The following is a 24992-nucleotide window of genomic DNA, read 5'->3' as shown; positions in this document are numbered from 1 at the left end:
TTTTTTTAAATTGAATTTCGAATTATTCTACTAAGACATAATGTAAAATAAGATAAAACTTAATTGATTGATTATCATTTAGCGTAATTATTCATTTCTAAAAAATGTTTTCGACGGTTTACTTCATTTGCCTCTTAGCCGTTTTACGCCGGTCATATGACCGGCGCAATTCGGCGTACGCCGATCAGTGACAAATGAAATTGGCCCCTTTAGTAAACACAGAAGATAAAAATTCCTATGAGTTCAAAAGAAAAAAAAGATATGTTTGTGAAACACTTCTGCCCCCATTGGACAGCTAAAAGAAGTTAAATTTCATCAAATGCATGTCTAGCTTAAAGGTTAAAAAGACAAATTTGTTGGCTTGGCATCAAGAGGAAGGTCATGTCACAAGGATTACACCTGTGAAATATGAAAACTCTACTAAATACCGGTATTCAAAAATTGTCGTCGATGTTTAAAATATTTACCAATGGGGCTAAATCTTAGGTCAAAATAAAAAAGTCAAAAATATTTATACCAATTGAAAGGCTTTGTCACAGTAAATATACATACATACACAATGAAGTATGAAGGCCCTAGTGCACCAACTGCCTGGTACTCAAAAGTTATTTTCATTGATAAAGTTTGGTATATTTTTGAAATAAGCGGATTAAACACCAATGTTAAGAGCTCAAATTTGCTAGTCCCTACGAAAGGTCTTGTCACAATTAATACATATATAAAATATAAAAACCATAGCCTCACATAGTCAAAAGTTATGGGCGAGATTAAAGTTGCTTGCAGACAAACAGACAGAAAGACGGACGCATGGGACAATAACTATATACCCCTAATCTTCGATTATGGAGGCATAAAACACATTAATAAGCCCCCCCCCCAAAAAAAAAACAGTAAATAATAATCATCATGCCTAAAATGCTATAATTATGAATTTTACTGATACATTGTATATAAAAGTTTCCTATACAAATCACCTGCAGCACCTTCCATCACAACAACCGTACCCACAGTAACGATAACTCTGCTCGGCTTCTATGTAACATATCGTCAGGCCGGGGTGGAGGATATCGCTTTCACTGTAACGATAAAAATCATGATTTAAAAAATCTTGAGGAAACTTAATGCAAAGGAAATTTGATAGGATGAATTGGTTCAAATTATTAACACATTTTGGTTATAAATTGAGCACGTTTCATATAACTAAAGTATCTAGATTTTTTTTTTCATAATCAAATTTCTTCTCTTGACATTACCCTCATAACATTTTCATTGCAGGTTAGCACAATCATTAAATCTTTACAATATATTACACAATGTATGTGTATTTTCACGATTAAAAGTTTTTTCTAAAATAAATTTACATGGACAAATCAATATGATGAAACATAGACACAAATTAAACTAGGCAAAGTAAAATTAAATGTTCATTATTATACAAATGAATAAAAAAACTGTGGAATCAGAACACAGTTTGAAATAGAAAAAAAATTATAAGAATAAATACACTCCCGTAATGTTCAACTTAATCATTGAATAAAAATTAAATTCTGAGTACATATCAAAATTTGAAAATCTTCATGAGTATATTGTGAATTCACTATATGAGAAAACAATATCTTATCAAATAGGACATAAACAACAAACAATCAATCAATGAAGAAAATCTTACTTGCAGCATCTTCCCACACAGCAACCTATTGGACAATGTCGGTAATCGTGGACTTCATTAATGTAGCAGAAAGTGGAATCAGGGTGTGGTGTGGTGACATCACTAGTGTAAACATTGAAGAAAAATGTATTACCTTAAATACTTAATATTGTTTAAAAAAGTCTTCTATTTCATATTAATAATGTTTCTTAATTGAAACATTTTTACCTCAAAAATCCATTTTCACATATTTGTGAATATCAATTAAAGAATGGATACCCGCGCCTTGTGGTGTCTTCATCTTTGGTTTCACTAACCTATTTCTTGTTGTAAATTGTCGACGGGTAGTAGTTCCATATTCACCTGGACTGAAATGTAAAGGAAAAACGGCAGGAAGTGAAAACTAAATTAATATTATATCATGACATATACATGGTGTATATCAATATCATATAATATAAAAAAAAGTCTTTTCTTCAATATGAAAATAGCTAAGTATTTAGTATGCTCTTAAAACGTCACACACCAAATGTGAGGAAAGGACAAATTTAAACAAGAGGACTTACACACAACAACGAACTTTCATGGTCCCACAGCAGCTGTGAGGACATCCATGAGAACACTTGTCTTCTATTGGCCCGGGGGACGGTGGGATTTCTCCTTCCCTGTAGAAAAAGATACTGATAGATTTTGTTTTTTTTCCCTCCGTAGAAAATATCGATGGTGTTTCTCCGTTCTGTTAAACACCATTGTTCAATCAATCATTGTACGATATACATAACCTTTGCTGCATTAAAACCCTTTCACTCAGAACAACAAGAGTATATTCAGAGAAGCGGTTTCACGTACCTACAGCATTGTCCTCCTTTCTCTCCACAACAACCATGCTCACAGTAAATAAAATCTGCAGGATACTTGCTGTTGTTAAAACATAGAGTGGAATCTGGCTTCGGTGTCAGTGTCCTTCAATTAATACACTCATTTGTAAGACTTCTTTTATAGAGAATGTTTAAGGAAAAGAAAGAAATGTCAAAAGCGTTGAATTTCTACTAGATTATGATTTTGTTTATTTTTATTGTTATTTCTGTAGGAACAATTTGAAAAATGAAGACTCAAAACTATTTTTTTTAAAATAGAAAAGAAAGAGAGAATTACAAAAGTATATATTTTAAACTTGAAATGTTCCATAAGTAAGAAGATTTTTTTGAAACGAAGTAAGCTATTGAAGAATAAATTGATGCAACAAGAATATTGACAATCTAATGTTAAGCCAATTCAATTGTTGTTCAAATGACCTTTGTATCATTGCGTTGAATACTGTCGTTACTGACGAAACTGTTAGAGCAAATATATTCACTATGAATTTTCTTCTGATTTTTTTTTCCGTTGGTCCTTCAAAACACATATTTGCTCTGCTCCAGTTTGTTTGTGTTTGTTTTGCTTTTCTTTATTTAAATTTTAAGCATGTTTTTTTTCTCTGTATATTTCTTGTAGATGTTTTTCAAAGACATGCTAGAATAGTCTCAATTCCTGCAAAATCGGTTTAAACATCTTGAATATATAGCATTGCTGTTGTAAATAGTAAGACAGATACTTAAATATATACCAGTTCTGCATTCTATTGAATGGAGATTCTTCTTGTCTGTAAAATTAGATAAAAAATCCGTTCAGGTGAAATGCAGGTAGTTTATTTTTTTTTTAAATATTTGTTTCATACAAAATTAAAAATAATGTTATGCATAGATTGCGCAAAATAAAAGATTTGAAATATATTTCGTGATGATAATTAAAACAACCTAATGGAATGAAAAATAAATACATATACGGGTGATTTTAAATCTTTTGCTTCTTGTACTTTCATAACAAATTGTACAGAAATTAACTTACGTGCAGCAACGTTCGTTCTGATTGCCTCGTTCACAGCATCCAGTGGGACAGTACAGATAATAACCGGTGCTATGATCCCAGCAGATCGTGCTGGTCCCAGGGGGAGGCGGTGATTCTCCACTCCTATGGGGATAGCAAAAAATGTCATATAAAATATGCAAACATTTAACAGTATTGTTCATCATATGCTGGATCTTTTAACTAAAAAAAGTCTTCCAAATTATGTCAATTGCATACGTACTCGCAACATCTGCCGGCGCAGCAGGGACCCGGACAAATCGCCGTCTCCAGTAAATCGTTGATGAAACATGTCTCTGCTGACACATGATCTGAAAATTTAAAAAACAAGGAAGTTTTTATTGTGAAAATAAACTCCGACTAGACCTTTAACGTTGAAATCCTGTAATTGACACTAATAGTTTAGTATCAATTTGATGCTTGCTGTACACTATTTCGAACAAGATCATATAGCATATCGATCGTGTTATATCGCAGTGTAAACAAAGAGCATTTTCACAGCCATCGATGCATAAGGAATCTTTTGTTTAAGCTATCTTGTATTCAAGTTATCTTGTAAAGATTTTTTTGTTAAAATAATGGCTCTATGATTAGATATGGCTTATCGCAGGGGATGGAAGTTCTACTAGATGTATAAAAAAAATGAAATGAAATTTACATTACAAAACAGGTACACAATGTTGATACATCAAAGATTTTCAAAATCAATAGACACTAAGTACAAAACTCTTCAGTTTATTTCCATTTTTATCCAATGAATTAACGTTACAGTGTTAAACGTACTTACCTGTGCAAACCAAAAGGTATATTAACATCAATATCGGCAATGTTTTCACCAAAGTCGCCATTTTAACTCCTTTACTGTTGATATTTTTAGAGTGAATATTTATCAAAAATACATGGTGTCCTTTTAAATCTTCTACCAAAACAATGTTATGGTGTGCTTTTTGTTGACTCGTTAAAGGTATACATTACCAGTGAAGCAGATAAGGATATATATTTTATTACGTTATTTGAAGGTAACCTGTGATTGCATTCTTAGCATGTGACCTAACTGGAGACATACTATTACGTGTAATTTAGGTCATACATCAGACATATAAAGATAAACATTTTACTTAAAGACAGATGATACAAACAAATTTTTGTCACAGAATTTAAAAAAAAAACAACTTGGGTCATGTTTAAATGAATAAAATGAATAACTTTTACCGCGTAGTTTTAAATTTATTGTTCAAACTTGTATAATCAAAGTACTGAGAAGTGCAGAGAGCCGGGCTTATTTACAGAGTAGAATGGATTTCTTACATGAATCACGTTTACATTCTGATGAAAAAATTATTTTAAAACTATCAGTATAAATGATAAGACACTGACAGTGAGTTTTTCAATCCTAATACCACTGTCCGATTTTGTCAGAATCAGAATTAATCTGGTACCGCAGCTGAATGTAAACAAACAGGCCATTTTTTCTCCTGCTTTACCTCGTATGTGTAGAGAACTACGGTAACACTGATTATCAAAAATCCTTACGCTATTGAACTATGTTCTTTGACTTATGAAGTTTTCAAAGTCATTAGCACTAATGTTTATTTTATATAGATAAAACTTCGTTTTATTTTTGTTGCTTTAGTTAACGTTTGTATTATCTCAAAAGCGGTTGAGAGTAAGAACTATATTTTTGCACGTAACTTTGAAATGGCGACTATGGGGTTAACATCCTGCCTTGAACAGGATCACATAAGCCGGCAATTGCTCTTTGAGCAATAAGCCCGGCTAAAAATGGAATTGAAATTGAAAAATATTTGTATAGATTAATAAGGATTGTTTCAGAAGGGCAGACTTTTGAACATCGCAGAAGGTCTACAATTTCTTTAAATTCTAGAGATTTATTATTTGCATCATTTGCAATGAAATTAGGCCAAAAAACATATACCAATTAAGGCACCCGTTTTTTGTACATGTATCATCTGTCAAAGCCTATAAAGATTTTCAAATGTTATATGAATCAAAAAGGTTGAATAAAATTTGTGCATTATTAATTTATCTTTAAATTTTTACACTTGATGACTATCTAGATTAAGGCAAACACACTGACTAAAGAAGATATACAATTACTTTGCGTATTATATATATGTGGAATGCTTCTTTTATGATAAGCGATGCATTTTACCTATATTATATCAACATTTATCTGAAAAAAGCGATTATGACTTCTTTAAATGCAGATAGTCACAGAGTGAAAAAATAGGGTTAAAATGTAAATTATTTAAGTACTTCAAACTATGTGGTGAGAGTGGATTTGCTAGGTTTTGTCAAACATTTTCGTTTAATTCAAGTTCATACAGTTTGTTGGTATCATCAGAGCGAAATGACTTTAGCCTTTGCATCCAGAAATTTCTTTGCTTTCTCTCTGAGCATAGGTCCTGTTTGGCTTATTGTCAATATCTACTACTGACATGTCTCCCGTTGTGACGTTCAAGGTTGAAATGCACCTAATTCAACTTGTTTATAGAATTTTCTTAAAATTTTGGCATTAATGTTCGATCGGAGATTAATTTATTGATTATCCTATGGATATTCATCGTTTTCTCAACATAATGTTTGGAACAAACCATACAGCTGTAGAGGTTATTTAGCTTGTAAGGGTGCTTACATAAAAGATATCTTCTGTCACTCAGAGAAAGTTTGAACCCCCTTTTAGGCTTTGGATTGTCCAACATCGTTCCTTCTGCCTTATCATTTAAGTCCCAAGAATGCCTATCTTGAGATTTTCAGTGCTAAAAGGTCCCTTATCTCGTCTTTTAATGTATTTTAAAATTGGCAGATTCTCTTTTCTAGAATACCATTGATGTTCATAAGGGATGAATGATACGTGGTAACCAGAAGGACTATGCCTCTATTCCCTTTCTCATTGTAATGATTAATGTTTTTGTGCCGTGTTTTCTTATCTCATCAGTCGTTATTAACCGGTATATTGTTTGACGTTATAATGAAATTAGCTTAACGTCAGACTGGTCCGTGCGCACCATCTGTGATCTTTAAAGACCCCAATTTTTACAAAAATATTACGTTCCATCAATAAAAATAAAATCATTCTAACTTCTTTTTTTCATAAGAAATATTTTGATAACAAAAGATTTATATAGAACCATTTATTTCCACAAAAATGTCATTGTCCCCCAACTTTTTGGATAACCCTCGTAGGCATAGATTGAAGACATTTTCCTTGTTTTGGCCAACTGTATAGGGTAACAAAGAATATAAGGAATCCTTTTGTGTAAACACTGTATAAGAATACCAACTGAAGCACATAATATATCATTTCTATGATCCATAACTCATAAATAGGCACTTTGTTGGCCGTTTTTCACTCTTGAACTACCTGTCCTTAATAGGTATCATAGGTTTAACCCACTTTGATCTGTTTTGTCCAGATACACGGATTCGAAATACCTGTACCTGATAGGAATTCAAAAATTAATTTTTGTCTAAGATTTTCTTCTAGGCACACTATGTTCTGCATAGATAATGACGTCATTAAGTTTACTTATCTCGAGCCCTATAAAATGACGATTGTTCTTACATTTCAAATTTTTATTTGATGTTGATACGAATCATTGTCCATAAGAAATAAATCTTAAGCTGCTCAGAAAATTACCAAATATCACTCACAAACTCTTTTTTTTCTTGGACTATTTCTGCATCAATAAGAAACTGTAATATACGAAAGCATACATTTACATTGTATATAATACATTATTTAATATTTGAAAATGTTGAAGGACCGCATGCAGCTTCTCAACAATTTTGTTTAATCCAAAAATATGTTACCTTTGCTGTTAATGTTCATATCCATTACTTTTAAAATTTTAATTGTTAACATAAAGCTTGACGCGTAATCGAAAAGAAAGAAACATTGCTATTAGTTACGGTAATCAACTGAAATAAACTGTTGTACAATTAATCACATATACCTATGTGTCATCATCAAATAGAATGAAAATTTCTTTGTATACCCGGTATTGTACATTAGGAAATGTTCATCTTCTACGTCATTATTTGCTTTCCAAGGTCGTTACACTCTTTGTTGCAAACATTTTTTTTTCTACTTTCAAGAAAGACTTAATTTGTGTTATGCTAGTTGATCCATTATTCACAATAGAAAAATGTTATTACTGTAAACCATAATTAATATCAGTAATCACGTGTATCTGCTATATTAATGCGTTAAAATCTATTTTTCAAAGGAACAAAGTGATACAGAAAATAAATATTTTATTGGCATATTTGGGCCCCTTTGAAGATTCTTATCTGTCAATTTTTCACACTCCTACAATCTTTTCCTAATTCTGTTAGAAGATATTATTCCAGTTGTTAATGTTAGTTATTTTCGCTGTATATTGGAAAAAACTTATTTTTCAACCATTAACTCCCGGTCATAAATACTTTTCAACAGCGTTTTATGTGATCTGTTGCAATTGATAGCTTTGATCTCGTATGATTATGAAAAACAATCCCTTTTCCTTTAACTCATCTATTTTTACTATTTTTTTTCTTCATCTAATTTTCTTTTTAGAAGTTATACTAAAAAGATGAAAAGGCTGTAAAAATATATTATATATAACAGTAGCAAGGAATAAGGGTCTGTGTCCTCATTGAAATTATTTCCATTGTTGGTTAACCAATGACCTATCTGCGTTTCTAAAATACTTTCCATAGATTAAGTATGATTTGTTTCTTCATAGTTAATTAAAATCTAATAGGTTTTCATACTTCTCACAAAAAACCAATAGCAGAAAGGAAAAAAAACATTCAAAATACTGTATAAAGATATATCATAATGTATAATGAACAGTGGTTTTAATTAGATGTAGATTCATTAAAAATCTCAAGGGAACTATGAAAAAAAATAATCACAAAAGTTTATTCAATTCCAACATTGAAACCTAATACTTTTCAATATTTTCAATAATACAAACATTCCCCATGATAAATTTATCATAAATAGCTTTTTTTTTTATCAAAATGAACTTCGTTAATTTACATGTCTGCTTTATACAACTTCTTGAATATATTGTTTACAATACTCCTGAAAATTCTCCTCAAGTGCTTTCAATATTTTAGTGATGGGGAGTATATAGAAATAAGTTTCGAAGAACATTTTCTTGAAAACCAATGCATAAAGTTTTTAAAGAATTGTTTTAGGAATCCGGTGAAAGTAAGTAACTCAAATTCATTTTGAGTGTTGAGAATATTAAAAAAATTTAATGCTGACAGTTGATTTTGAAGAATTAATCTTCAGATAGGAATTATCACATAAAAAATTAAATACTAATTTTTCTAAAATACAATTTAACAATAAGCCTTGCAAAGAAAGTGAATGTTGTTATCTACTATGGCAGCTGTGACCCGCACATACAATTTGTTCAATTATTTTTCAACTTCTAAATTATTACAGAAGGATAGATGGTTTTCTTATTGCCTCTAAATTGCTTGATGCAAGATTTAACATCCATCTGACGAAGTACAAAAGTACCGGTACACTGTTTCATATATGGCCATTCACCTGCAGTAATCCTCTGTGTAATACTTATGAAATTATGATGCTAGTTGTAAGAGCTGGGTTTCCCCAAATTCTGACCTTTTTAAAATAATTGAAATGAGGTCCTCATTATTAACTTTATTCATAACCAGTGATGATATGATGACAAGTGAATTACAATAGAATTAGAACTTGTAAGTTTACTTAAATTGTCATAGGTTATTTGCAATTTTATTTTTTTGAAGGATTCTGAATGTACACACAAGTACTCTGAAATTAATATTTTAAAAGTTGCTTGAGTTTCCGATTGATAAAATTTCTGCGGTTCTTGGAGACCCTATATTCCACTTATCTTTAGGAATTCCCATGATTACAAATGGCACCCAGTTATAAGTATACATAATTTTGCATTCACATCAAGCAGAATCCGTTCGTAGTCTTATTTGTGAAAAAGAAGAAAAAAAATTCTATGACTTTCAAGTCAACATTTAGAGGTATCGACGATTTTTTGTCAATTCACAATTGTTATTTGCATTCCTGTGTCGATACGATATATCCCGGTGAGTCTGAAATAAAAGTTACTACAAAGCGACGCGATTTTGATTTAAAAAAAAAAAAAGACATTAATGGTAATCTAACAACTAAACTTTCTGATAAACTAATGATTCTATTTTATCTTTTCAATCATCAACTGTTTTATTAATGCGGCCTTTATAATTAACCTGCATACGGTGTTTACCTCAAAAGATTAGATCTAGATACGCAAGAGCATATGCATCCTCTAACCATTCACAAAATGGAATTATATTTCTAAAACGACAAAAGCGGAAGGATTAAGGTAGATAGAAAAAAAAAACGATGCTATCTAATGCATATGTATAAAATATTATCATGCATAAGTTTGAATAGGCTCTATTCAAATTGTATTCGAACAAAATCCCTTGCGCAGCTAGTAATTCAACAAAAATTAACAAATTAAATATCAAATTGGACAAAACAATCTTCAGATGCATTTTTTTTTCTACGATTCAACAAAAAATGGAACTTCGCATACGTGCAATAAATTTGATGTTCCGCTTTGAATCTGGAGAGTAACTGCGTTTCCCCATGTATCGGCAGGGCATAGAAAGAGTATACGGTCTCCTTTTTCGGCTGGGCCTTGGTAATAACCGCATTCAGTTTCCTTTCCATCCTTGGCAACAGAAATAAGGAGATGGTGTAGCTCCCTACCTTTTGAAGAACAATATATTTTTTAGGTGAATAATGCTTTGAAAAGAATCTAACAATACAATATATTTAACTGAACGAAATAAGTGTATTTCAGTGTTTTCGTTGAGTTTCATTCTTTTACATGATAACGTTTTTCTTTTTACTTCATCAAATATATTAAAACAATATGAGCTGCATTTTTGAAAATTTATTTTTCTGTCAAAATGCGTTATAACTCAAACCGTTATGATCAATGGGACTGAAATTAAGCATTTAATTGTTTCAAAAGAAATACCTATACAATCAAATATGCAGTATTATGTAAGAAAACGTTATTGTACAGGAGAACAATAATGCCATTCTGATTCAATAAAAATATATATATAAATACTTCTTACATCGCAAATATAAGCAATGAAAGTTTACAAACATTCTTTTTTCTACCATTCCAATAGTTATTTACAATATTACAACCAAGAAGGATATGGAGATAACGAACAGTATTCAATCTCAACGTCCATTAAACAATATACAAAATAAGAGCAGAGCAAACACGGACCACCGAAACATCACAGGTGGGATCAGGTGCCATGGAGGAGTGAGCATTCCCTGCCGACCGGTCATACCCGCCGTGTGCTCGTTGTCATATCAGAAAATAACGGAAAAAATCCGTCGTCAATTCAGTGTATAAATAATGGACTAACAATTGGTATGAAAAACGTCAGTCAGCATTTGACTCAATGATAAATTGTATTTGCTGACAAGGTCATTGTATCGACCATAGAATTTACGAAATGATGACTTTAAACGAGACTGTTGATATTCTTGTTTCATCAACTTGCTTGTCAATAATTTACCTCGTTTAAGAAATTGTTCATATGTAGAGCACGCTCTTGCGTATCGAATCAACTGAGATATATATACTCCGTATGCAGGTGATGAAGGTATATTGCTGCATAAGTAAGGGAAGTTGACGATAGAAAAGTTAAAGTCATCACGTTTATCATATAGCTTGGTTGTTAGATTACCATTAGTGTCTTTTTCAAGTAAAATATCAAAGTATGAAGCAGAAGTGTCGGACTCTGTGGTATCTTTTATCTCAAGCTCACCAGGATATATCGTATCGACGTAGGAATGGAAATTTTCATTATTAATTGACAATACGTCGTCGATATATCTAAATGTCGAGTTGAAGGCCACAGCAAGTGTTTTCTTCTTTTCACGCATAAGATTTTGCATAAATTCTGCTTCATATGAATATAAAAATAAGTCTGCTAATAACGGAGCGCAATTTGTACCCATGGGAATTCCAATAGATTGTTGGAATACCTGGTCTCAAAAAACCACATAGATATTGTCAATCAGAAACTCAAGCATCTTCTTGATGTCAACTTCAGAGAACTTATGTGTGCAATCAGAATCTGTTTTAACAAAATAATTTTTCAAATGACCAATGACGAGGTAAGTAAATTTACGAGTTCCATTTTTGTTAAAGAAGCAGCTGTCAATCATATCAAAAAGCCTGGATTTTAATTTGTCGTGGGGAATCGTTGTGTATAAAGTTGAAAAGTCGTAAGTTTTTAAGCTGTTGATTTTTGTAAAGTCTTGTGATTTCAAATTGTCCAAAAGTTCTTTAGAATTTTTAAGTATCCACATCTGATTTACACCACTTCTTGAATATATAGTTGCACAGTACTCTTGAAGTTTTTCCTTCACTACTGTCAATATTTTAGTGAGAAGTAACGAAAGAGGCTTGGTTGAACATTTACTGGAACCTCCAATGTATCTTTGTTTGTAAGGATTCTTATGAAGTTTCGGAATCCAATATATATAAGGTAGTTCAAATTCATTTTGGCTCTGTGGAATATTAAAAGTATTCAAAACTGACAGGTGATTTTGAAGAATTTCTTCCTTTGGAAGGGAAGTATGAGTATAATTAGGATTACCACTTGTAAAATTAAATCCAAGTTCTTCTAGAATGCAATTCATATAATGAGCCTTACAAACGAAGACAATGTTGTTACCTGCTTTGTCGGCAGGAACCAGTACGTACTGATCGTGTAATCTATCTAATTCTTTTTTCACTTCAGGTTTATTGAATACAGAAGGATAGATGGTTTTCAAAGAATTCAAAGAATTCAATATCAAAGTTGCAGCTCGTATTGCTTTCATATTCTTACCACCATAATCCTGTCTATTGAACACCAGCACTTTATCAACATCAAATGTGCTTTGTAAGTCTATCTTTATCCAAGGGCGGCTTTCAAAATCTGTCATTCAAAAAATAGACTTTTTTTTGAAAATGACCCAATTATGAGCTGGAGAGACGTGATTTTGATTGAATGATTGTAGTTGTTTAACGTCCCTCTCAAGAATTTTTTACTCATATAGAGACGCCACCACTTGCCGGTGGAGAGCTGCAAATTTTGTCCTATACTCGGCACTTAGGGCCATTGAGCAGGGAGGGATTTTTTTGTGCCAGCACCTTCTGCGACACGGGACCTCGGTTTATACAGTCTCAACCACAGAACCGGTCTCCACGTCCCACAGTGGTATTTTGAAAACGAATATTTACACGGTGTTAGTAGCAAAGGTTGCCTACATATCGCCATAATATTCATGTATACAATCTGTAAATTGAATTCAAGTATTTTGATGGTGATTTAATCCTGTTTATTTTGTTTGAATAAGTCTTTCATGTAAACTATTGTTTGTTTTTCTATACAGGGTTTCATCTTTATGCTTGGGCTAAGTGAGCTTCCCTCGCCCTCTTTTTTTTCTATTTTTAAAAATCAAGACATACGAGTATGTACAACACTATTTTTACGGATATTGGAAACGTCTTGATAATGAAATCATTCAACTTTAAATTAGCCTACATCTTTTAACCTGAAATTGTCGTGTTTTTTTGTTTTTTCCGTTCTAATTGTGTATATATGTATTTTTTTTTGGTTGCTTTCACGAGATGAAACACATCCTTTAAGCCTGATTTAATGGTGGCTTATAGGTCCTTAATGGTGGTTTAATTGTTGTCTTTAAGTCACCATTAAGTCACCATTAAGCACCTTTAAGTAACATTTACACCACCATTAAGTTACCATTAAGCCATTTCAAAGTCCTTAATGGGTGCTTAAATGTAGCTTAATGGTAGCTTAATGGTGGCTTAAAGGTCCTTAAAGGTAGCTTTTACACCACCATTAAGTCACCATTAAGCTACCATTAAGCCACACTTACAGGTGCTTAATGTCCAAACTCAATTAAGCTACCATTAAGCTACTATTAAGCCACCATTAAGCCACCATTACGCAGTCGATAATACTGTTTTTATGGGTGAAAAATTATTTTTATAGTGAAATTTTATCACAAAATATAAATGTCGAGTTCACACATATCTTTATTTGGTAAAAATAAGGAAAAAGATCGAATTCAAAATTCAAAAAAAAATCGCCACAAGAACAGCGCGGACGCATGACCTTCCGATTCTGGGGCCATCGCCTTAACCACTAAGCTATCACCGATCTTAAATCTACTGTGAAAAACCGGTATTTAACCTTTATTTTTCACAAAATTTTTTGGGACTTGTAAAAGTTTTTATTTCGTTGAACGTTTCCAAAGTCTTGAATTGATTTATTAATCAAACTATAAACAGTTTTATTTATGGACCTTTTTAAAAGGCTTATATCATATTAATATTTCTAAACCGTTGAGTTCGGCATTTAGCATGTTTAAATTGTAATAAATTCTTTGCTCTGTTATCATCGTTATTCGAAGACTTATGAATACATGTAAGCATGAAGCATTAAATCATGATTGAAATGTAAATTAAATATAGACAAAACACAAAAAATCTATCATCGAGAAAGGAAGATGAAATATTTTTTAAGTATGCTGCGGATATTAACGCTTTTTTTGTCTAAAATTTAGTGACAATCCTCGTGTAAGAGTTATCTGGCTATGTTTACAAAAACATTTTTTTAGAATATCATATTCAGTTTAAATTTTTTTTGTATCATATGGGTATCAAAATAATTGTCCTTTTACAATGAATTATAATTTTTCATTTGTGATATGCTTGCGTTAAATTTAAATTTTGTAAAAGTAATTGATCATCAAAATCTGTCAGTGTACTTTGTGTATTTTGAAATAACAATCATTGAAGACCGACTAGATTTTGACAGATACTTACCGCTGCATTATATAATTTTAAAAATAACGAATTAATTCAAATTATTCATGATGTTAAAGTCAATCTTTGAAAACTAAACATTTTATACCGGTATCCCCCCCCCCCCTCCCCCCAAAAAAAAAATTTAAAAAAAGGAGAGAGATTTTTTTTTTTCATGATAACATGACTTTATATTCCTGTGAATTCTGTAGCGGAATGTTGCCTATAATACATGAAATAAAAATACAAGTATCTTTCCTTTTAAATAATATATATTTTGTGTTCATGGATAAAGATAATTTAAAAACAAATTGATTTTCGATAGTGAAAAATTAAAATATTTCACAGCGGCTTGCTCTCGGTGTGTAATATTATTATAATTATTTATTTTTTAAAACAAAAATCATATACACTAATAATAAAAACAAGGCATGTAATAATTATCTATTTTAAAAAATCATATACATGTACGGTAATGATAAAACATGTCTGTTTTATTATTACTGTAAACGATTTTTTAAAAATAATAATTAGACAGCGGGAGCAAGCCCCTGTGGCTATTAGCTAACTTTGTTCTCAGTGCCCGAGTTTATGCATGATGGCAAAAATGTTATATAGAAATGACGATCGAGACAAAATTATGAGTAGAAATATATTTTGTGCAAATGATATTGGAATAACTTAAAAAGTTATTTCAAAGATTCGATATAAATAAGATGCGTAAAAGTTTAATGAGGTTTGACCATTAAGTCAATTAAGCTCAGCTTAAAGGTGGCTTAATGGTAGCTTAATGGAGTTTGGACATCAAGCACCTGTAATTTGCAGCTTAATGGTGGCTTAATGGTGGCTTAAAGGAATTAACTTCTTTAAGCCACCATTAAGTCACCATTAAGCTACCATTAAGCGATTGCTTAAAGGTGGTCTTTCGTCTTGTGTTTGTAAGGCGGAAACAATAATATTGTAAATTTACGAATTGGAATTTAAATTTGAATTTAAATAGAACAAGATATAAAATCAAATGCAAATTAAAACAAAGATTTATTTTATGAACAAAACTTTTTTTTTCTATTTTGGTGCATGAATATGAATTAACTTAAACCGTTCTTTTGTTTGTTATTGTAATCTTATCCTTTCCTTCTTTCGATTTCTGCATAAGCTTTTATAAAACATTGACATAAAAAATCCTCATTTGTCGAATTTCATAAATTCTGGATGAAAGTTCCCATCTCACACAAAATTGGAGGACATCCACATCACCAACCCAGTGGTTCAAGTGGTCAACTTATTTAGTGTTAAAAGAAAGACCTTCTTTTGTCTCGCATCCAGAGTTTCTACTAATAAATCGAACGACTCGGACATATTAAGATGAGAAAAAAATATTATTTGAGAAATATATTATCTTATCATTCATTGTCATAGGATCAAAACTTTCTGCGCGTTATTCGAGCAGAAAACGTCAAAAACGATATGTGCGTTGAAGTGCGTGATTCCGGGGTATAGGGATATACGTTTAAATGCATGATTGCGAGGCAACGGTATATGCGTTAAAATGCGTGACTGTGTGGAAGGGGGTTAAGAAAATTAAACAGTGGGAAAAAAATGTTGGTTTGATTCACAATTTGTTTTTTGCAAACATTTCAATGGCAAACAGTCGCAGTTGAGTGTAAATATTGGTTCCAATACAATAAAAGTCAGGTAAAAAAAATGTTCAGGAATTTTATACGTACAAATACAATATTTTTCCTGTACACGCTAAGAAGAAAAGGCGATAATTATGATACGAAGATCTTCAAATGCGCTTGCGCGTTTGGAATTCAGGAGTGGTTCTGCAGTAAATCACTCTTCCTAATTTCATTTCAGAAAAAATCAGTAAAGATTAAACCAAGAAATCTCTATTTAACGCCACCGTAATCTGTAAATTTAAATTCAACTAAGACAGGAAAGCCATATGCTTATTTATTTATTGAAGTTTCGTACAACTGTACTTCACAGTTCCAAATAATAAAAAAAAAACTGGTCTCCAGAAATTTGGCTGGTTCTCATCGGAAATGTGTTCTACGCAGCGAAGCAGACAATTGTATTTATTCATTTCTCGAAGTGTTTGACGCGTCAGTTTAAGGTCTTTTGTAAAGTATGTTGATGGTATTTTACTTATGTATTTAAATTTACAGCATAAACATTGGTTAAATACCGATTTTCAAACTATTCAGCTTTTCCTGGTTTTATTTTCGTTTTCATTAAATCATTTCGATCCCGATGCAAATAAACGAAATGATTTGTTAAGGCATACAACGGTTATTTCGGGAAGAGACACAACTGGCTGAGCTTGTTCGTTTGTTGTTCCCTGCTGAAAGTGGAGGATATTAATTTCGACCCGTTTGTCCTTGCGTCCGTCTGTTTGTAGTTCTGTCTGTCTGCAACATTTTCATTTCCCTACCTTTGAGCTTTTGCAGTGAAAATTCTATACAACTCACTATGGCCTATGGAAGACTCCTCTTGATTTTGAGGTCAAAAGGTCAAGGTAATAAATTTAAAATGTTGTCTGATTTAAAGCTTTGTTTCAGCGCAATATTTTTATAAGCTTTTTGGCTTTTGAAATGAAATTTTTGTACAACAACTACCTTTGGCGAAAGGAAGACCCCTATTTATTTTGAGGTTCGCAGTCAAGGTCATAAATTCATAACTCCGTGTGACTGTGTGCAAAACTTTCATTTCCAGTCAATACATAAGGAAACTTTTGAGTTTTTACAATTAAATTTTATCCATAATTCCTCTTGGTCCCGTCCGCTTTTCTTGAAGTGTACCCCTAGATCTGCGCCTGAGTAGGATTTTTTGGAATTTATAGTTTTGTTACGTTATAGAGGTCTGATCTATGAATTTGTAAACCTTAATTAGTTTTGTTTATTTTGTCTCAATTCTACTATTTTCACATTTAAAGTTAATATTCAGCTAGCTAGTTCAAATTAGGATAGTTAACAAACTAAAAAAAAAGTCCAATGCAGAGATTAAGCTAAACAAAGCTTTCATGTTACATGGGACCTGTTTGCATGAAATTTTTCTATTTTAGTGTACTGGGTATTTCAGTCAATCTAATTAAAATTAGATGTAAGATCCGCTCGCATACTCGCTACACTGGCAGCAAGCATGATAGCGGATCTAACATCTAATTTTAATGAGATTGTATTTCAGTGGTCCTTTGGTATTTTCAATTAATGGTTCAGTATGGCTGTTACAGAATCGCAGGGACAATGGAGTCTCCGTTGTCTAAACACAATAGCCCTGAGTAACAAACACTAACAAGGTGATAGTGAAGTTTATAAATTCCCGTTTGGTGACCGTGGGATTGTTAAAACTGCCATAATGTGCCCCCCTCCCTCATAAAATCCTATAAAATCCTATAATGAGATTGATAAACTACTTCATGGAATTATGTTTTGTGAATTTGAACTTAAATTTATATTAAATTTTATGTTCTTTTGTTTACGAGACAAAAATGCAATAAAATCTGCATGCAACAACGCTTCTGTTCCTCTGCGGAAAAACGATATTTTTTAAAGTAGCCAAATCTGCTAATAATAAAACGAATGTTGAAAGCATTTTTTTTCAGTTCCCTTTTATTTTTTTTAAAGAGGAGAAAAATCCACTGGCTGAAAGCTAAACTTGTTGTGTCTTTTTTTCATGTTTTATCCAACCAACATTTTCCTAATTATTTTAGAAACTTTAGTTTGATTATGAGCAAACTAAACAGAGAACATATTGGACCAAAAAAATATAATTCAAGAAGATTAATAGACAAGCATTAGGCGAAACGACATTTTGTATAGGAATATATAAAAAGAAATGCCTACTTAGAATTGGTAATGAATATTTGTACATACTATTGGTGCTTTGTTTTTCCACCTGTATAAAATAAAATAATTAATATCTTACTATAAAACTATTCAAGTATATTTTGTTGGATTTAAAATTTAATATAAATGACATTTATTAACTAAGATAAATTTTCTAAAAAGATCGTTCATTTTGAAATTTCTTTAACAACAGAAAAGTACATACCGTCCTTAAATATCTGCAGTTTGTCACATTTTCATTTGAATTTTCCGTCCCAATTATTTTCCAAGCGCAACACGCTCTGCATTGAAAAAGATTATCCTGAACCTTGCAGATTTCCAATCCAATGCACCGACGGTAACCATTACATTTGTATATACAGCTTATCAGAACTGAAGCCAAACTATCCCCATGTGTAGTAATCATTAGAGGGCTTACATTATCTGACAAAGATCCCCAAAACTGGAGGAGAGAACTGTTCCTGATATATGTTGGCATAAATATGTAAAAATAAAATTAGTATCCAAAATATTTTACTAAAAATGGAAATCCAAACCGACATTTTTTTCATGAACATCGGAGTATTACAAATGTTCTTGTTCTTATATGCTTGACAGCAACTCTCGCTCATTTCTAAGGCAATCTTAATTGATAAATTGATAATTCAGGCTTCTATGACGTAATAGATGACACAGTTGACATTTTTTTTTTGCACAATCAATGAACTAATACATGTAAGTCTTTTTCTATCATTACCTCCAAAAACGCTGATGCCAAAGGTGCGTAAATACCGTATAACTGGTTTTTAATGCGGGTGCAAATTTTTGCGATTTGATCCTGAAATAGGTATATTTATTTTTTGCGATTTTAATTTTTGCGATTTCACTTTGACAATAAAGTCTATTTTTATTGAATTTTATTACATGTACTAGACATTTAAACAATAAAGTCAATTTTTGTTTTTTATTGAACAAACCAAAGCAATTTAAAATACAGGTGACTCTCGATGGCTTGAACTCCGATCTCTCGAAGTGAACCTCCGGTCCCGTTTTTTTCCTCTATATAACTAAGCAAATTTACTCCTGATCTCTCGAACCTCTATCTCTCGAACCAAATTCTGGGTCCCGTTACACATATTTCATTGAATTTTACTCTCTATCTCTCGAAGTTTTGATTGCGCTTGTATACACGCCAATCAAGCGTAAAATAGATGCAGTCTGGACTTACCTGAAAACAGTGAAGGCCTTGGACTGTTAATTGGGTGTTTACATAGATGACACTACACCTGTGGGTCGTCTGTGTGTTGTTATAATTAATGGGTTATTATTCACAGGGTAAATTAGAAACAGCCACAGTTATTTTGAATTGAAACCGAGACGATAATTCTTTGAAATTAATTTATAGAAGTTCGTTTCAGTAAGTTCCCATAGACTATGAACTTTCATTTATGATTATAAAGAGTTTATATAATCCCAGTAAGGGAAATATTACACAAGAAATTCTTTTCTCAAGGACAGAATACCGATTAAGAAAAATCTAGTAAACACTGGAATAGCCAAACGGAAAATTGCTATTCGGGTTTCATATAAATAAATCATGAAATACAATATAGCAACAAATAAATATTGCATCTTTAGGAATTCGTTTTATTTATTCGAAAAACAATCATTGTTGTTGATATCAAGTAAATTACCTGTAAAATACGATTGAAAACGTTCAATGGCATTATTTACATATACTTCCGGTATCTGTAAAAGTAGAACTTCGATGATCGCAACTGAAAATTCCGGATTTTATTTACGTGTTTTTTGCGATTGAATTTTTTGCGATTAAGACTTGATCGCAGAATTTCGCAAAAAATAGCACCCCGTAGAAAAATCCAGTTATACGGTATATCGTTTAAGAAAAAAACAATATGGGGATAAAGTTTAAGGTGTTTAGGAGAGTCTACAAAAATCATGTTTCTTTAGGCCAGGTCAAGAAAAGAAGTCTAGATACGTGTAAAAAGTTTGATATTAGTTGTAAGCTCTCTGATAAACAACAATCAAGGTTGGAAATGACTGACGCATTTAAAAAGTTCTTTGTAAACTATAATTACCAAAATTTAAGTGATAAACTAGGAGATTTTGTTCACCCGCGCTGATAGAATGTTAAAATCAATTGTAACCTGCATGATTCGAACAGACATATACCATGGAAGAGGTACGTTTACTATTTTAAACCAAGGTTTAAAAATAGATAATAAAAATTAGACAATATTTATCGATAGGAACTGTTAATTTACTCAAGCTTATGGAGAAATTAAATGAAAACCTTTACGATTGTTAATAAAAGACTTAGATTGACATGTGTGCCAAAAATTATCCATCGTTCTTTTTCATTTATTTAGTGAAATTCCAACAGTACGATCATATGGCGTTAACGTCTCCCTATTCACTAGATATGCGATACCCAAAAGGATATATTTAGTATAATCGATGCTTAAACCGAAGCTGGCTACTTACAGAAAAGTTGATGTTACACGGAATTTAACAATCTTCTTTAAAGTTAAGTATATGGTCTTTAAGTATCATTGATTGCCAATCAACAGGGCCTTGGGTCATTTATCGGCTGACATGATTAACACTGATTTTAGGCCTTGGTTTTTACACGATGTTCCAGTTACCTGATCAATACACGGGGCCCATATCGGGTGTAACCAGTACTCTTCCTTTAACATGATCCCACTAATGGTCTGTGCTTTTGCCTTCTTCGAAACTTTCTGGTGTTTATGGGTGTTTAAAAATCGATTACAGTTTGCTATATTTACCCTTTTCATTTTCATTTTTGTCTGATATACGTTTGAAAATAAAAGTTTGTTATATAAGGAATATTTTTGATTGTATTTATTGATTACGCTTCAATGCGTGTGTTTAATTTGTTAAAGTCTACAAACTCCAGAGAGCACAGATCGACTGACAATACTGGTGAGTTGGTTTAGCTTTCTTGCATTTCTACTCAGAGTTTTCTGGATTATTTTCAAGATTATACTTTTAAAGGTACTTGGACACAGATTTGAAGTTAATATTTTCTGTATAATATCATGAATTATATATTTTAAAAGCATTTCACACAAAAATTAATTAAAAATCTTTTTTCTTTTAAAAGTTATTAAAACTTCAAATTTTTTTGCGGGTTTGATTGACACATCTTTGCACCTTCACAAATTTTAACTTTATTCTTAATCCTTCGGAAAAGTGGCATCTTTTTGTGTATAAATGAGAAATATTAAAACTGTAATCCAGAAAAATAATTTTTTTCAGAGTAGAAATGTTACAAAGCAAAATTCCTTCACAAGTATTGTCATTCCGAACTAAATCTTGTGTGCAAATCAATCACACTCGTGTTATGTACACAGTTTTTGTAAACAGGGCAGGAGCTCTGTTATTGTTGATTGTTTACAATTCACCGAGTGCGTTCAGCCCTCAAAGTGTGCTCACCACAACTGCACGGACTGAGAATATATCGTGTGTTTGTTTTGCTTTCGAACATGTCTACTCTGATTTTTCTGGATTATACTATTACTATTTTTCATTTATACACAACAAGATTGCCACTTTCCCTAAGTATTAAGAGTAAACTTTAAAATTTGTGAAAGTGCAAGGATGTGTCAATCAAACCCGCCAAAAAATTTAAAGTTTTAATAACTTTTAAATGAAATTAAAATAAATTTTTGTGTGAAATGCTATTAAAATATATAAGTCGTAATATTATACAGAAAAAATTACCCCCAAATCCTTGTCCAAGTACCTTTAATATTTCTCATAAAAACACTACATTATTTCTATATTTCTTAATTATTAAGGATTAAGTTTACTATGTGAAAGGGCAAGGATGTTTCAATCAGAATTCGTTATTTCGATAACTTCCAGATAAAATGTCTATTGTTATATTTCCGTAGAAAATAGTACAGCAATATATAAGTCATGATATCATAAAGAAATCTGAGAAAATATTTTAAAGCTTCTGCGTCTGTGTCCCTTTCATGATTTGTTTTCATTACAAATCACAGCTTTTATTTAGAAACAACTATCTCTATCAAACAAAAGAAAATATCTGAATGACACTGTGATTTTTATTTGCTTTTTTTCTATATTTTTAATCAAACAACAAAACATTTTAATATTTAAGTTGAATAGAAAGTGGTACAAAATATCTAAAATTTATAAATAAATCATATGAAATTTTTGAATGTGCATCATGAAAAACTTCAATTTAGAAGTTGTTATCAAGCCAATGGTTTATTTTTATGTTAATAGCTGCTTATGCTTTTGTTTTAGTGAAGGAATGAGGATGTTATACATGCACATGCAGAATAAAAAAAAGATAGTAGAATGGAAATGTTGTATTATAGTTATGTTTATAAATATATAAACCCAGATAGCATGACTATGTTGGGCCAACGTTGGTAAATGGTTGTATTGTTGGCTTGTGGTTGGCGTTGGGCATTTAACGTTGGTCCAACGTTGGGCCAATGCCGATAGGGTGCTTTTCTATTTTGATCACATGTAAGTTGGAAAGACAATGTTGGCCCAACAATGGCGCTATGTAATAAAAGTGAGCTTTCCTGTATTTTTTAACGTTGGGAATAGCTGCATTGAACCAACGTTGGCCCAACGTTTTAAATTTGCCCTTATCCATAGTGACTAAGATCATTCGGTATACAACCATTGTCCAACGACGACCCTTCATGTGCAGAATATGCTATAATTAAGTTTTCTGCATGTTGGGCTCAACACACTGGGCCAATGTTGGCCCAACGTATATGTAATATATCTAAATGATGGTGTTTAAAGAATAGTTAAAATATAACGTTGGCCCAAAATTAGCCCTACTAAGCAATAAGCGCTTTACTACAGTTTCTATACTGACGTTGGAATACTACATTTACCAACGTTGGCCCAACGTTGATATGAAAAAAAAAGAATGTAGAAAAAAATTTAGTATTAGCCCAGCCGGTAGGCCGATCCAGCCGGGGATCGGTGGGGGTATATGATCTAGGGATTTAAGCGTTTTTGAATTTACATTTACCCTAAACATGCTTAAACTGCAGTTGGCAGAAAAAATCGAGTACATGAAATATTTTTTATTTTCTTTCTCTCTTTTTGTTCTTTTTCTTTATTTTGGTTTCATTTTTGTGTTTGTTTTTAGTTTGTGTTTATTTTTTACCACTTAATGTTCAATCAACAATTTACAGAATCGTAGGAACATCGATTACATAATTGCGCTAAAGTGCTGGTTTTAGGGGGACATATTCTGAGATAAGAGCAAAATTCACTGTTTAAGAAATAAGGTCAACATCACCATTGCTTCTCACAGCAGGAGACTGGCCAGTTTCCTCGGTTACTGCGGAATCTGATATATCAGGATGGTCAGCACGTGTAATTATTTCGCATTTGAGCAGCTTGGTGCACACGTATATATTTGTGAGAACAAAGAAATTTGGATATACTGCTTCGCTAGACAATACGCTGTATATGTAAGTACATATATTTTATAATTTGCTTTGATTTTGACACCAAACTTTACAGTCCAATGTTTGCTATCTGCCTTTTTATACAGACATCGTACACACATGCACATTATAATGTTTAAGTTCAAACACAAAAGATCGCGGTGAAAGTTTTGACTTCAAACTTTTAAGTTATATAGACAATTTATGTGTTAGCATTTACTTTTAGGTAAAGAATTTATGCACAACTGGAGGAGAAAACTATATGTCTACTAATTATAACTATAAATCATAACTATATGTCTACTAATTTGTTACTTTTAAGGACTGTCCAAAAAAAAAGCTAATTGCGGCAGCGACAGACAGCGAAATTTGCGCCATTGTTAAAGATTGAATTCACTCTGCCAGTGACCGGGAAGTGGGACGGAAAATAAGGGAAGAGAGGAAGAGGATAGATGAAGAGAAGAAGAAAAAGAATGAAAAAGGAGGAGAAAGTGCAATAGACACTGAGTAAATGAAAGAAAACAAATGAAAACTTTATTTAAATTAATAATATGAAGGATTGCTTGACATTTAATTCTAATTATAATAGTTTTAAAAATACAAAAACATCAATGATTAAAATCAACAGCCAATACATGGATTTTTTTATTTTCTTATCAGAATATTCCTGAAAAAATCATGTAATTCAAGAAAGAATATTTTGAATGTCATTCCGAAATTCACATAAAATAGAATAATGCGAACTGTGTTGTGGATGACGTGAATATACATGTATTTTACTCTGATTGTCTGCAAATGACATTTTTTTTATTCTTTGTAAATCAAATGTTAGTCATGCATTGGGTAATCAATTTAATTTTACCACCGTGTTGGACCATTGTAGGCCCTACACTTTCCTAGCCATTATTGTTGACCCAATGTTGGCCCTACACTTACTCCGTAAGCTGTTTATTGTTGGCCAAATGTTGGCCACTATTCTTAAGTAGCTATTTATGGTTGGCCCAACGTTAGCCCTTCACTTACAATGCTATAAAGTATGTTGGCATAATGTTAATATTGCGATAATATATTAACTTTACATCACTGGTGTTGGCCCAACATTGGCCCTTCTATAACATGCAATGTACTAAGTTGGTCTAATGTTGGCCCTACGATTACAATAATACATTAGAACGTTGGCCCAACATCGCCCCAA

At 31.9% G+C, this 24992-nt stretch overlaps 2 protein-coding genes across 2 annotated transcripts in view; both read right to left on the bottom strand.

The window, feature by feature from the left end:
* Positions 1 to 4471, bottom strand: part of LOC134255229 (keratin-associated protein 10-2-like) — a 9170-nt gene extending 4699 nt beyond the window's left edge. The window contains exons 1-9 of the mRNA XM_062737746.1: positions 4341 to 4471; positions 3777 to 3864; positions 3536 to 3658; positions 3255 to 3290; positions 2498 to 2611; positions 2215 to 2313; positions 1966 to 2016; positions 1670 to 1771; positions 975 to 1076 (exon numbers count right to left, since the gene is read on the bottom strand). Coding sequence (XP_062593730.1) covers positions 975 to 1076; positions 1670 to 1771; positions 1966 to 2016; positions 2215 to 2313; positions 2498 to 2611; positions 3255 to 3290; positions 3536 to 3658; positions 3777 to 3864; positions 4341 to 4401 — 776 coding nt within the window. The 5' untranslated portion in view covers positions 4402 to 4471. The remainder of the gene's footprint in view (positions 1 to 974; positions 1077 to 1669; positions 1772 to 1965; positions 2017 to 2214; positions 2314 to 2497; positions 2612 to 3254; positions 3291 to 3535; positions 3659 to 3776; positions 3865 to 4340) is intronic.
* A 1048-nt stretch (positions 4472 to 5519) lies between these two features.
* On the bottom strand, positions 5520 to 18729 carry LOC134255204 (uncharacterized). The gene is made up of 4 exons (XM_062737716.1): positions 18529 to 18729; positions 18351 to 18372; positions 12488 to 12577; positions 5520 to 5533 (listed from the first exon to the last, which is right to left on the bottom strand). The coding sequence occupies exons 1-4, from the start codon at positions 18727 to 18729 to the stop codon at positions 5520 to 5522; spliced, it is 327 nt and encodes a 108-aa protein (XP_062593700.1).
* Between the last annotated feature and the right edge of the window lie 6263 nt (positions 18730 to 24992).

Source organism: Saccostrea cucullata, unplaced genomic scaffold (genome assembly GCF_032062105.1).
Source record: "Saccostrea cucullata isolate Sc308-1 unplaced genomic scaffold, CSIRO_AGI_Scuc_v1 ctg513, whole genome shotgun sequence".
In the NCBI taxonomy this organism is placed as follows: domain Eukaryota; kingdom Metazoa; phylum Mollusca; class Bivalvia; order Ostreida; family Ostreidae; genus Saccostrea; species Saccostrea cuccullata.
Note: the sequence above shows the minus strand (reverse complement) of the source record. Positions and strands in the feature narration are given on the sequence as shown.

What these genes read in the sequence shown, in the direction of transcription:
- LOC134255204 (XM_062737716.1), bottom strand. Translation starts at nt 18,729, where the DNA reads ATGATTACTACACATGGGGATAGTTTGGCTTCAGTTCTGATAAGCTGT. An exon ending in ACTGCAGATATTTAAGGACG is followed by an intron (nt 18,373 to 18,528) that starts GTATGTACTTTT and finishes TATTTTATACAG; the next exon opens with GTGGAAAAACAAAGCACCAA. An exon ending in GGAAAAACAAAGCACCAATA is followed by an intron (nt 12,578 to 18,350) that starts GTATGTACAAAT and finishes TTTGAATGACAG; the next exon opens with ATTTTGAAAGCCGCCCTTGG.